At 29.5% G+C, this 13133-nt stretch overlaps 3 protein-coding genes across 7 annotated transcripts; 2 read left to right on the top strand and 1 right to left on the bottom strand.

Moving 5' to 3' along the window:
* Positions 1-109: 109 nt before the first annotated feature.
* On the top strand, positions 110-4080 carry LOC145934743 (peroxisomal membrane protein PEX13-like). Of its 2 annotated transcripts, none has more exons than XM_083035467.1 (5): positions 110-511; positions 978-1238; positions 1608-1855; positions 1971-2165; positions 2464-4080. In XM_083035467.1, the coding sequence occupies exons 2-5, from the start codon at positions 979-981 to the stop codon at positions 2877-2879; spliced, it is 1119 nt and encodes a 372-aa protein (XP_082891593.1). In that variant the 5' UTR covers positions 110-511; position 978; the 3' UTR covers positions 2880-4080. The 2 variants fall into 2 exon arrangements, with proteins under 2 accessions (XP_082891593.1, XP_082891592.1); XM_083035466.1 differs by having other exon boundaries at positions 110-476; positions 2464-4077.
* A 2224-nt stretch (positions 4081-6304) lies between these two features.
* Positions 6305-10257, bottom strand: Tfiia-l (transcription factor IIA L). Of its 4 annotated transcripts, none has more exons than XM_083035464.1 (7): positions 10066-10257; positions 8534-8744; positions 8008-8307; positions 7554-7759; positions 7266-7415; positions 6916-7005; positions 6305-6767 (listed from the first exon to the last, which is right to left on the bottom strand). In XM_083035464.1, the coding sequence occupies exons 1-7, from the start codon at positions 10189-10191 to the stop codon at positions 6660-6662; spliced, it is 1191 nt and encodes a 396-aa protein (XP_082891590.1). In that variant the 5' UTR covers positions 10192-10257; the 3' UTR covers positions 6305-6659. The 4 variants fall into 4 exon arrangements, with proteins under 4 accessions (XP_082891590.1, XP_082891589.1, XP_082891588.1 ...); XM_083035463.1 differs by having other exon boundaries at positions 7266-7412; positions 8008-8352; XM_083035462.1 differs by having other exon boundaries at positions 6306-6767; positions 8008-8352.
* A 157-nt stretch (positions 10258-10414) lies between these two features.
* Positions 10415-13042, top strand: Vps45 (vacuolar protein sorting 45). Its single transcript, XM_083035461.1, has 8 exons — positions 10415-10792; positions 10859-11057; positions 11170-11319; positions 11398-11777; positions 11956-12228; positions 12294-12458; positions 12530-12759; positions 12838-13042. The coding sequence occupies exons 1-8, from the start codon at positions 10700-10702 to the stop codon at positions 13034-13036; spliced, it is 1689 nt and encodes a 562-aa protein (XP_082891587.1). The 5' UTR covers positions 10415-10699; the 3' UTR covers positions 13037-13042.
* The last annotated feature ends 91 nt before the right edge of the window (positions 13043-13133 follow it).

Below are 13133 nucleotides of genomic sequence, written 5' to 3' on the forward strand. Positions count from 1 at the left end.
TGCGCCGTGCGCCGCGCGCGCATCCCCCCACCACTCACCCCCACTCCGCGCCGCCGAATTCCGACCGCCGCGCGACCACGTGACGCAGCGCCACTTGAAGGTTAAAGTCGAACGCGCGCGCATATCGACACGCGCTCTCTCCCTCTCGCCGTAAGCTAATCGACTAAATCTAAAGGTTATCTGTACTACAAGAAATACATGTCGCGACTTGAAAAGACACCCAATTGCTTGAAGTATTTTTCGCGTAATATATATGCATGTGTGTACATACATCATACATATCTTGCTGTTGCTAAAAAACTTGTCAACTGTGAACTTTGAACAATTAAAATACACCACGTCATTATATATATGTATATGTTGATATAATTTTGGATATAAGAATTTTGAAGACGTAAGATTCGAGCGATGGCACCAGGAAGAAATAACGTTGTCAACAGCAATCAGCTCAGAAACTCTTCCAGCATTTCGTCCAAGTGAGATCTGACATTGATATTTAATATATATTAATGTATGTAATCGAGTAACTTTCGAATATACATTTATGAAGACACATTGAGTTTTCAAAAGATCTTTTTTTTTTAATATCTTACATGATAAGTTTTGTATTGTGTAGATTATCAATGATATATTTTCAATATTCTGAGTTTTTTTAAAATTTTTTCACAAATAGAAAATCGATGGAGATAGTTTAAACATTTAACTATTTCCAACAGAATTTTTGATCAGTTTTAATGTTTGTGTTTAAATTTTTGTTGTTTCCATATATTTGGAATATATAATATATATATATATATATATATAATTTTTTTTCTTTTCTCTATAATTTTTTCTATTGTATTCAGATTATTATAAATTTATCAGATAGATTGATTTCTATCTTAATAATATATTGAAACAAATGATATAAATTGATGATATAAATGATAACAATTAATTGAGAGGAATGTAAAATAAATAACCTTAAAACTATTCAGCATGCCAGGACCACACTCATCCTTTCAAACTATGGGGACAGCTATTCCACCTCCATTACCACCTCGTCAACCTGTTCAAAACTATTTAGGATACAGTGATTACAGATCATATGGCTCAAACTATTATGGAAATTATGGAAATTATGGATATGGCGGTGGTTATAGGGGTTACGGTGGATATGGCTCTTTCGGAAATTACATTCCTTATTCCAATAACAGTTATGGACAATTTGGTGGACACAGTGGTGATGTAGAAAACAGGTATATTATAAAAAAAAACTATATTTTTAAATATTTAATTTGTGTCTTAATTATCAAGATATCTAATATAAAGAAAAACAGAGATTATAAGATTTTCCAAAATACCTAGGACCCTTATAACAATTATTTTATGATATATATTATTGATCCTATAATGATTTATTTATTGATTCTATTGGCAAGTCTATACAGATAAAATTGAAGAAAAATGTGATTAAAATAAATAGATATAATAGATATTGATTATAAACTAGTTTGTCAATATATTCTTTTCGAATACCATAGAATCTTATTTTTTGCTTAAAAAAATATCCAAATTTATCCAACAACATTCTTTAATTAATAAATAATTTGTTTCACATGCTACAGATTTCAACAGTACGCAGAAGAAAGTACGAGGTCGACTTTCCGTGTAGTGGAAACAGTATTACATACATTTTCATCTATCACAATGTTATTGGACTCAACATATTTTGCCTTGACAAGTTCCTTCAGAGCATTTTTAAGTGTGGCAGATAATATTGGCAAATTACGTTCGACATTTGGGCAATTGCTGAGCACATTTGCTTTAATTCGAGTTATGAAATGGATTTATAGAAAAATTTTATTTATGCTTGGTGAGAGTTTATTGTAGCTGAAACTTCTATAATTTACATAACGTTTTCCCATAATCTATATAACAGTTAATAATAAAAATTTATATTTAATAATTAATTATTTCTTTACTCTTAGGTCTTCAAAATACGCAGAAAGTTACAGCAGAAGATTTGTGGCAGCAATCAATGGTACAAACGACGAACGGAGAACACACAACGTCGAAACGATGGATTTCTTCATGGATGAATATTCTGTTTCTCGGTATATTTGTTGCTATTCCATATTTAATTCACAAGATATTGAATAGTATAAGGCAAACTGAAATAAAAGGTAATTATATTTTTTTATTATATCTACATATATAAAATTTATAAAATGAATATGATATAGTTTTAAAATAATAATTTATGTCTAGTTTCCCTCATCATTAAACTCTTGCATTTGAAAAAAATCTAACCATTTTTATCAAAGTTTATACCTTTTATAATATTTTCTAAAACATTCAATTAAAAAAAATTTTTTTCTTTATAATTCCTGATATTTTTAAGATATACTTTAATATTTTAGTGCTTAGTTTTAATATCTTTTTATAAATGTACAAACATAATATCAACTTACAAACTTACAGTCAATGATCCAAATGAATGGGTCAAGTGTGAGGATCCTGTATGCGTAGCAACTGCAATATACGATTTCACAGCTATTTCCAATGAAGAATTGAGTCTCAGAACTGGTCAAAAAATATGGCTGGCGCCACGATCCTTACAATCAAAAAGTATGCCAGGTTGGTGGATAGCCACTGACAATAAGAGTGTTGGTTTAGTGCCTGCTAATTATGTAACTATAGTGGGACAGTTGAAGAAGAAATCAGAATTAGAAAGTAATGGAAATGCCACTGCGTCTACGCTAATTCCAACTAACATGAAAAATGTAATAGCTTCTAATAACGAGGCTGAAACAACATATGTAAGTACACTAGAACCTAGCACCAGCCAACAAAATACTGATTTCTCTGAGACTAATATTAAAAACGACTTACTTTAGTTCAAATGTAGGATTTACTTGAATCTAAACTTTCTGTTTCAATACGTAGTCACACAATCTCAATCTTATATATGTGGCCTCTATAAAAGTCTTTATAAAAAAACATGACTGATATTCTTAAATAATATATATCTTAAATAATGTATCAAATACGCCATATATTTACTGAATATTAAATAAGCAGGGAGTTCTATTTCAATATAAGAATCAAAGGACATTGTAGAAGTTTATTTATTAAAACTTTTAATAAGAATGTCTTTATTGAAGATCTTATTATAAAATAAAGATATCATAAGGCTTCACTATTTTTAATTTTTATAGTAATATAATATTTTATATTTTAAGTTACAACAGAAGTTTTTTGTATATATGTGGATATACTTAAGAAGATCTGTTATTTGTTATAAATATTTAATTAAAGATTAAGATTCGTTAAATTTTTAATTAAAGAAAAAAGGCAAAGAGCAAATGCAAGTCATATTGCAAATGTTGGTGCATGAACGAATGGGACACATTTCAATACCAAATTAGATTTAATGATAACAATACTTTATTGTGCTTTTTTATCAATTACTATTGCACGATTTTATGCATTTCTGTAAAAAAACAAAATCGTTAAATTGTGTCATAAGCTTTCTTTGTAAAAAAATAAGTGAATATTTATAATATATATAGTATCACGATCGTATATTCTAAAATATTCACAGATCAATATAATCGTGTTTTATATCTAAAAATTAGCCAAACGGCATAGAGTTTATAATATACCGAAAAAGTTTAACATATAAGTTAATTCAAAACTATAGAATTTCCGTACAGTCAAAAAAATATTTGATATAAAAAAACATTGCCAATTATGGAATTCTAGTGAACTTACAAACTCTGATATATATAATCTTATTAAAAAAATTATAATTTAAAATAATTTTCTATTTAAAAACTATATATCTAAACGTGCATATAATTTTTATTTAACATTGACTTCTATATGATAAAAGATTAAATTGTTTTAATTAGTAAATTAGAATGTATTTTCTGAGCTATCAAATTTAAAAAACCGCTTAAAATATCCTATTATTTGGAATTATTTGGGATATAATATTATTTATAATACATGCAATTACAAATTTTGTAATTTTAATTATGATTACTATTTTCTACTAGCTTTAATTGCACGTACATTTTATAATGGGAGAATAAAAGAGAAATATTGTACATATATACAGTTTATAGATATACTTATTCTTACAAATATGTAATATTGTAATATAAAATAATAAATTCACAAGATTGACAATATTGATTTAATATTTTTTAACATCGAGAATATTTCTCTCTTGTTTTAGAAAAATTATATTACTTGTCAAATAATTAACAGATAATTTATGCGAAATTGATATTTTAAGCTCGAAAAATTCACCAAGTTGACACATTATACTTACATTTATGATTTTTTATTTATTTAGAGAGCACTGCATTGATCTAAGGAATATAATTAAACAAAACATGTTTTACAGTTACGCTCATCAATATATTTTTGAGAACCAGAGAAAGAGTGAAATTGTCTGTGAAATAAAATCTAAATTAAAATCAATCATACAAATATATGTTTGTATAGAAATTTGGATGATTTTAATGTAAAATATGAGACAAAATGAAGGATATGAGTATGAGCTACTGAATGCTCATCATTTATAATTGTTGAAAAATTTTAAGTTAAAATGCATTCAATCGAGTATGTACATATTGTATGTCACATACATACATTCACCAAGAATAGTTTCCTTTTTAAACGTTTATTCTGTAAATTTCAAGAAGTTTTATTTATAAGTTAAATTCGAAATATAAAGCATACGACAATGTAACGCATATCATAATATTTTGCAGACAGCATCTGCAATTATATTCTATAAGATATTTTATAAGATTCTATGATATTAACCAAAATTTTTTTCATAAAATACATAAGCTTTTTTTTGATAACGTTAAAAATTTGACCAATCTTTTAAGATACATTATCAAAGTTTAAAATATATCAAATATTTGTAACACTCTTGGCAAAATAATACACTATAAAAATTGCACACTATTTTGGCATATTTGTAATCACATCGTGAGTTTATATCATAGTTTCTTTATATATCGTTCTTCTCAATTAAACAATTATCTTAAACTAATTAAACTAATCAATCATAACGCAGAAAAAAGAAAGAAATTGTCTTAAATTGCATCTTTATATTATAAATTATAATTTAAGAATGTTTATAAATATTCACGATATTTATTTTTTGTTTAATCATTATGATGCATATAACATAAAGCTTGCAAAGTCACGAGACTTATGTTTTTGATTGAAGCAAGTTTGAATTGCTCTAGAAGCCATTTAATCTAATTTTTACGAATTAGATGCGAATATATTTTCATATATTATATATATATATAAAACAAATATATGTTAAATCAGGACATAATTGCAAGGTATTTTTCAGTTAAATACTTGGTAAAAATCTAAAAATTAATTGCCACATCAAATGTTAAACAATTACTTTTAATTTAATGTGGCAAATTTAATTACTTTTAAATGTCAAAGCAAATAGAAATTGAGTCTTGTAGCTTCCAGAACAATTTAAACTTTTTAAATGCTATATCCAATAAATTATCTCTCTAAATGCTAAATTGTCCTTCATTTTTTCATTGCTAATTTATATTAATTAATAATTTGATAAATGATCTTATCAATGCGCTTGCAACAAGATTTTATATAGATATAAAAGACACGTTTATTATTTCAAAGCATCACATATGAGCCATAGTTTTGCAATCTTTTAAAATTTTTGAATTCAAAGACATAGTATATCATTTCATTTTCAGATTGTAAGGAAAAAGATGGAAGTTCTATCTTAATTTTACACTTCATTCTATATGTTTAAAAAGTGGTTAAAAAGAGTTATAATCAGATTTAAAAAAAAATATATATATATACATATACGCACACACATACATACATATACACACACATGGTATAAATTCACAATTTGTCATCTTCATAATCCTTGTCCGTGATGTAATTTCAGAGCCATTAATCGATATAGTGTTTCAATTAATATATCATGCACTTGTTCTTTATAAAGTTTTACTCATTTGCTAAGGGAAGCTAACTAATTCATAACAGTTCTTTTTGTCAGAAGGATATAACATATGACTAACAATAGGAGACTTTTATGTAATTTTTTACACTGTATATTCATAATCTGCATTACAAAAAATGTATTAAATTTCTATAGCCAACTTAACATTCGGTCTTGAATTTTCTTTAATAATTACTAAAACAAATTGTATTAATAAATTATATAATTATATATATATATGTATATATGTATATATATATATATATATATATATATATATATATAATTAAAAACATTTACTTAAAAAATATTCAAGACTGATAATGCTACATATATTTAGAAGATAGGCAGAGGAATTCATAAAGAATGAAACAAAACATTTTCTGTGATAAATTTTGTTTAAGTTAACCTGTGTAATTAGCATTGATGCCGATTAACAATGCTATTAAATAATGCTATATTTGTGATAGTGTAATAACTTTCTCCATTGTTCCCCTGTATTGCCATTCCAGTTGCAGCTTTGCACAATCCATACAAGAATCATCTTGTATTAAAGATGAAACATTTCACGTGAACACATCATCAAGTTGCTTTTACATACAGCATCCCTGAGCTTCCTGTAGGCAACACAATATTCACATCGCACTTAGAATTACCATTCAGCATCTCCGTTTGCTTTTTGAAATACATAGTCCTTCCCGCTTAAATTCATTATGCCATCCTTAAGATAAAACTTCCACTTATTTCGACTCCTTGTAATCTGAAAACAAAACGATATCATATAAGTTAAAATAATTTATTTATTTGAAATATTTCTTCATATATATATACACACACACACACACACATATGTACATACATATATACATATACGTATATGTAAAGATAAATATATCATATTTTTATACCTTATCATACTGACAGACTACTACATTATCTGTTTCAAAGAGCTCAGTAGGATCGTCATCTGTAACGTCGTCTTCAGAATTTAAAGGTTCCTAGAACAGACAATTTTTTTATATAACAATTGCACAACAATTCAAAGTTGAAATCTATCTATAAACATTAATTTCTTTACGCATATGCGAGCGATTAAATGTGTGCATGCATACACACTAGCGAATACTCACATGCACACATTAGTTATGAGAATTAGTAAGGAATAGATTTAACAGCTCAAAAAAATTGTGAAATCAGGAAAATATTTCTAATTTGAGAAAAAGCAATGAATTATATATATACTACTATTATTGTTAACCTCTTCACGAGCTCCTGTTTCATCATTTTCCTCTTCTTCTTTTTCATCAAGATCTTCATCATCATCATCATTATCATCTTCTTCTTCTTCATCATCATCGTCAGTAGAATCACCTACTCCTCCATCTAATTGATTTATATTATTCTGCTGCTAGAAAAGTAAAGAATGTATGTTATTTTTTTATAGTACATACACATATTTTTCTATTATATTATATTTGTTGTATAAATTACATTAATTCTCTTTATATAATAATAAATTACATTATCCTAAAATATTCTGTCTTACTTGATTTTGTGGCCTTTGTGTTCCAACGCTATTTGTACTTTGGGTGACCACTTGAAGTGGTTGATTTACTTGCAACGGAGCTAATGTTGCTTGCCCTTGCAATGTAGAATTCACATGTTGTTGCAACAAAGTCGAAGCTAAATTTGCTGGAAGACCCATAGCTGCGGAAATCACGGGACCTGTTAAAATCGTGTGCAATTGATTTCCTGAAAGAAGAAACCATTTTTCTTTTATTTACATAATTAATACATTAAATTCTTTACACATTAATAAATTTCAGTAGTATTAAAAATTATTTATTTTACATAGAAAAATTATATATAATAAATTAAAATATATAGTATAATTATGTAATAATTATTAAAATTTATTTTTTGCCCCATAAATTATTAATGATGAATTTTCTACTGACATACACACACACACACACACATATAATATAAAAGATTTTTACCTTGAAGAGCAGATGCAGGAACTTGTATGCTTAAGATCCGTTGTGGTCCATCTGGAATGCCAGGTTGTGGAGGTAGGGTGATCTGTATGGGCACTTGTCGATCAAGTACAGCAGCTGGTGCAGCTACCACTTGTTGCACTGGTGTTGTTGAGTGTTGCTGTGGCTGCTGTTGTAATGATGACATTTCTGTACGATGTGAATGTTGCTGCGGTTGCGTTGGCTGTTGTTGCTGCTGTGATTGCGCTTGCTGCTGCTGCTGTGGTTGTTGTTGCGATTGTTGTTGAGATTGCGTTTGCGGCACTGCATTTCCAGCAGATTGTTGTACAAAATGATTTCCTATATTAGCTGTTACAACATCAAATCTATATGTAACAATAATCTACAGGATATATTGATCCAAAACATCTAATAGCAGTGAAATACCTTGTATAACATAAGTTGCATTTTATCGTAATAAATATTTTTTGCAAATTTATGCTAACATTTGCTATATTGGTTTCTAGCAGATATATATATATATATACACCTTTATTGACAGATACAGCTTTGTGCGTGTTGATTTGAGGAACTTGTGGCTCTGGTGGGTCTGGATTTAATTCCACAGCCTTGCTAGCCATCAGTTTTGCTTCCCATATCTGTTTAAGTTCTTGGAGAACCTGCTCATCTACTCCTTCGTCTATAAACGATTCCCGCACTCCCGCTATTACATCTTCTATCACAGTATTGTATAATTTCAGCTGTAACACAGAATTTATTCTTCTAATATCATAAACATGTCAAGGATGCAGATAAAAAATGTCTGACAGGTTTCCATATTGGCTCTGCCTATTTTACTAATTATACTAATAGAAATATGTTATATAAGAATGAGTTTGCAAATGTGTTCTCTCCGAGACGGACATCGAAAATAACACATAAACGGAAAGATTCCAACGTTCGAATAAATCATCAAGCGTGTAAACATTTCTTCTTCTCATCTATATGGCTGGTTAGGCTTCCTAGGGAATTTGCCTATACGCCAATAAACGTTGAAATACCCTATTAGGTCTGTTTTTAAATGATTATTGCTGTCTGTTGAGTAAAGTTATACAAGGATTTATATATTTTCAGATTATTGGAGAAAACCAGGTTATGAATGTCCAAGTCGACTCCAGGTAAAATACGTTTAATGGAAGAGATGAGATTTCCGGAATGATCTGAAAATTTTGGACAGTGAAAGAACGTATGATTTAAATCTTGTGAGGGATGACCACATTCACATGCCGGGGCAGAAATTATATTTTTTTCCCATAAATGTTCATTAGTACATGTATGAAATGTTCTCATTCGTGAGATAAGAGTGATAACAGGTCTTGTAAGCCCTTCCTTAGTTGAATAAAACCAAGGGGGAGAGAGGATTGAGTTTTTATATTTGAAATACCTAGCACCTTTATAGGTGCTTTCTAATTTGAGAATATCGGAAGCTTTTATCACAGCAATCTTTTTGAATTTTGAATATAGGTTTGTGTATATACATTTGCTGAGAAGGAAGGGATCCTGAATGTGCAGCGACTCCTTCGCCAGTTTATCAACGTATTCGTTTCCTATAATGCCTTTATGACTAGGAATCCAGAAAATCCTTATATCTATACCACAAAGTTTGCAGTCATATAAACGTGTAAACATTTAATATCGCTTAGATATCGTAACGAAGAATGTAATTATAAATGTTTAATATGAAATAGGGGTAGAAATGATGAAATCTACCCCTTCAAAGCAACTTGAAATAATATTTGTCCGCTTGACAGTTTTATTCAGGATGTTGATATTTTTCCATTAATGTACAACTTTTGATGCGCGCACGATATTCACGTTTTGAGGTTAGAAAGTCCGTTCGTCGATGTACGTCGAGATTACGTTTTCGACAGCCGGAGATCAGCGGACGGGCATCGATCCGCCGAAGGAACGCGAATATCGCGCGACGTTCGAGCGTCGAGGACGTCGAGGAAAGGGAGTACATAAGCCGTGTACGTTCTACCTACGTGTACATTAACGTGTTCGTTCGCTCGTTTTACTCACTACGCTTGTTTGGCTGAGAGCCATCGTGGCTGACAATCGGGGACGACGACGACGGTCGCTTAACCGAGGAAGCAACACCAACGACGACGCAGTGTATAAGTAAAGCTGCACGTTATTCACATTCATACAACGCGCAACAGCATCCAGTTCGCCATCGTCCGTCACCGAACAGTCACTTACATCTTTCAGCGATGTCAGGCATGCGCGAAATGCAATATCGGTAAAGTGCTGAATGCGGGATGCGCATTTTTTGGACACGGCCAATCACATCAGTTTGACATGACAGTTGACCAATCAGAGGCCTTTGTGTCCAATCGAGCGCCATAGTTGGGTGTAGAAGGTGTAGAAAGCGTGAGTAAAACGAACAGACCTTGTACTTCACTGTATTTGCTGTCAAAAAAATTGTCAAAGTGCATATTATTAGTATTATTGAAAAAAAAAAAGAGAGAATACTCTGTATGCCGAGTACAATTGAGTATACAGATACATTTGCAATTAAAGTATAATTAAATTAAATCTTATTCGATAAATATATGGATTTAGCATAAAAAAAATAAATGTATGTTCACATATGCACACATAATATAGGATAAAAAGATAACTTATCAATTGATACACTTTATCTGTCATCAAAATGAATGTTGTTAATGCTTTGAAATTTTATATAACAAAAATGACAGAGGACAGTGGTCCTGGTATGAAAATTCTGCTCATGGATAAACAAACGGTGAGAATGACAATTATTATAAATCATCTATAAGTTTGGAAAATTTCACCTTTTTTTTACTTCCAGACAAGTATAGTCAGCTTACTTTATAGTCAATCTGAGATATTGATGAAGGAAGTATATTTGTTCGAACGAATAGATACCGCTGTACATAATGATACTTTAAAACACTTAACATGTATAGTATTTGTAAGACCAACCAAGGAAAACATAGACCTACTTTGTAAAGAGCTTAAGTATCCTAAATACGGAGTCTATTATATTTGTAAGTAAGGTGGATCCAAGTTTATAAAATTATGTTTCTAATTATAAAAAAATATCATAGTATGTATGTAGAGTAAGAAACAATAATTATTAATGCTATTTATTTGTCTTAGATTTCAGTAACATTATTGCAAAAGCAGATATAAAACTTTTGGCAGAAAGCGACGAACGAGAAGTAGTTAGAGAAGTACATGAATATTATGCAGATTATCTAGCGATTAATCCACATTTATTTTCACTTGGAATAAATGCCTGCTCTGAAGGTAACTTAATTTTACACAAATTTGTGCAATAAATTGATAAACTGTTGAAAATTATTTTTCATAATTATGACTCTCAAGGGCTTACATGGGATCCAGTGCATTTACATAGAACTGTCCAAGGAATAACTTCAGTTTTATTATCGCTAAAGAAATGTCCATATATTAGATATCAAAATAGTTCCAATATGGCAAAGAGATTAGCAGAAAAAATAAGGGAAGTGCTCAGTAAAGAGTCTAGTTCTTTTGAATTCAGACAGGAATCTAATCCTATCCTTCTGATAGTCGATAGAAGAGATGATCCTGTCACACCTTTATTAAACCAATGGACATATCAAGCAATGGTACATGAACTGCTGACAATCAACAACAATCGAGTTAATTTGTCTCATGTGAAAGGTATTTCAAAAGAACTGAAAGAAGTTGTTCTCAGTGCAGAACATGATGATTTTTATGCAAATGTAAGAAAATCTTCATACAGTATTTTAATCATATATTCACGTTTGAATCATTAGCAGAAATAGTAATGTGAATCGATAAATATTTTTGTATGTGTGCATATTTTATAATTATTTTATATAATAACATGCTTTATCCTTTATGAAAAACGTCATATTAAATGAATGAATTTTTCAACAGAATTTGTATCTAAACTTTGGTGAAATTGGGCAAACAATAAAAGAATTAATGGAAGAGTTTCAAAAGAAAGCAAAAAAGCATCAAAAAGTTGAAAGTATTGCCGATATGAAACAGTTTGTAGAAACATATCCGCTTTTTAAGAAACTTTCTGGCACCGTATCGAAACATGTTACGGTAGTTGGAGAACTTTCGTCTCTTGTCGAAAAGCATAATTTGTTAGAAGTATCAGAACTGGAACAGGAACTGAGTTGCCAAACTGATCATTCCTCACAGGTAAATTATTGATATCTATAACACGTTTTTACATTTATACATATTTCTTAAATATTTATTTACAGCTGCAAAAGATAAAAGCACTTATCAATAATCAAAAAGTACGAGATATCGATACCGTTCGACTTGTCATGCTTTATGCGCTTCATTATGAAAAACATGCGAGCAATGACATAAATGGTTTAGTAGAATCACTTAAAAAGAGAAATGTGTCAGACAAATATATTAAGGTATTCTTTCCATTGTAAGTTTGATATTTTCATAAAGATATATGTATGTAATATTAAAATTTTGTTTTTAGCTTGTATATAATATATTAGAGTATAGCGGTGTTAATACAAGACAGAGTAATTTATTTGATCGAGAAGCAGTAGCCAAAATAACTAAAAAACTATTCAAAGGATTAAGTGGAGTAGATAATATATACACGCAGCATTGTCCTTTAATAAGTGAAACATTAGAGGACTTAATAAAAGGAAAATTAAGCACACAAGCATTTCCATATCTTGGCAATATGATAATGTCGCGAAGGTAAATTATTTGTATATTAAATAGAAATGTAGGTAGCACATATATTAAATATCAATTAATACATGATTCTATCTTTAGGCCTCAAGATATAATAGTATTCATGATTGGAGGTGCTACTTATGAAGAAAGTTTGGCTGTTTATAATTTAAATAAGCAAAATCCGGGAATAAAAATTATTCTAGGTGGTACTACTATCCACAATTTTAAAAGCTTTGCAGAAGAAGTACACCATGCTACTAGCGGCATATTAATGCGATATAAAATCGGAAAAAATTAATGATGTTGAGAAATATCATCATATATCCCAAAATATTTATTCGTTATATATTTTGGTATCTATACATCATATAATATCCTTTTCTCTCTTTATCACG

The sequence above is a fragment of the Prenolepis imparis genome, unplaced genomic scaffold (genome assembly GCF_030444845.1).
Source record: "Prenolepis imparis isolate NDT839.2.m4 unplaced genomic scaffold, iyPreImpa1.0 SCAF_4, whole genome shotgun sequence".
In the NCBI taxonomy this organism is placed as follows: domain Eukaryota; kingdom Metazoa; phylum Arthropoda; class Insecta; order Hymenoptera; family Formicidae; genus Prenolepis; species Prenolepis imparis.

Bases quoted from the DNA above. Each gene is read 5' to 3' on its own strand.
- LOC145934743 (XM_083035466.1), top strand. From the start codon at position 409: ATGGCACCAGGAAGAAATAACGTTGTCAACAGCAATCAGCTCAGAAAC. The intron at 477-977 runs GTGAGATCTGAC...AAAACTATTCAG, and splicing joins TCTTCCAGCATTTCGTCCAA to CATGCCAGGACCACACTCAT. The intron at 1,239-1,607 runs GTATATTATAAA...CACATGCTACAG, and splicing joins AGTGGTGATGTAGAAAACAG to ATTTCAACAGTACGCAGAAG.
- Tfiia-l (XM_083035462.1), bottom strand. From the start codon at position 10,191: ATGAATGTGAATAACGTGCAGCTTTACTTATACACTGCGTCGTCGTTG. The intron at 8,745-10,065 runs GTGAGTAAAACG...TCTGTGTTACAG, and splicing joins CTCTCAGCCAAACAAGCGTA to CTGAAATTATACAATACTGT. The intron at 7,006-7,265 runs GTTAACAATAAT...TGTCTGTTCTAG, and splicing joins AAACAGGAGCTCGTGAAGAG to GAACCTTTAAATTCTGAAGA.
- Vps45 (XM_083035461.1), top strand. From the start codon at position 10,700: ATGAATGTTGTTAATGCTTTGAAATTTTATATAACAAAAATGACAGAG. The intron at 10,793-10,858 runs GTGAGAATGACA...TTTTACTTCCAG, and splicing joins TGCTCATGGATAAACAAACG to ACAAGTATAGTCAGCTTACT. The intron at 11,058-11,169 runs GTAAGTAAGGTG...TATTTGTCTTAG, and splicing joins ATACGGAGTCTATTATATTT to ATTTCAGTAACATTATTGCA.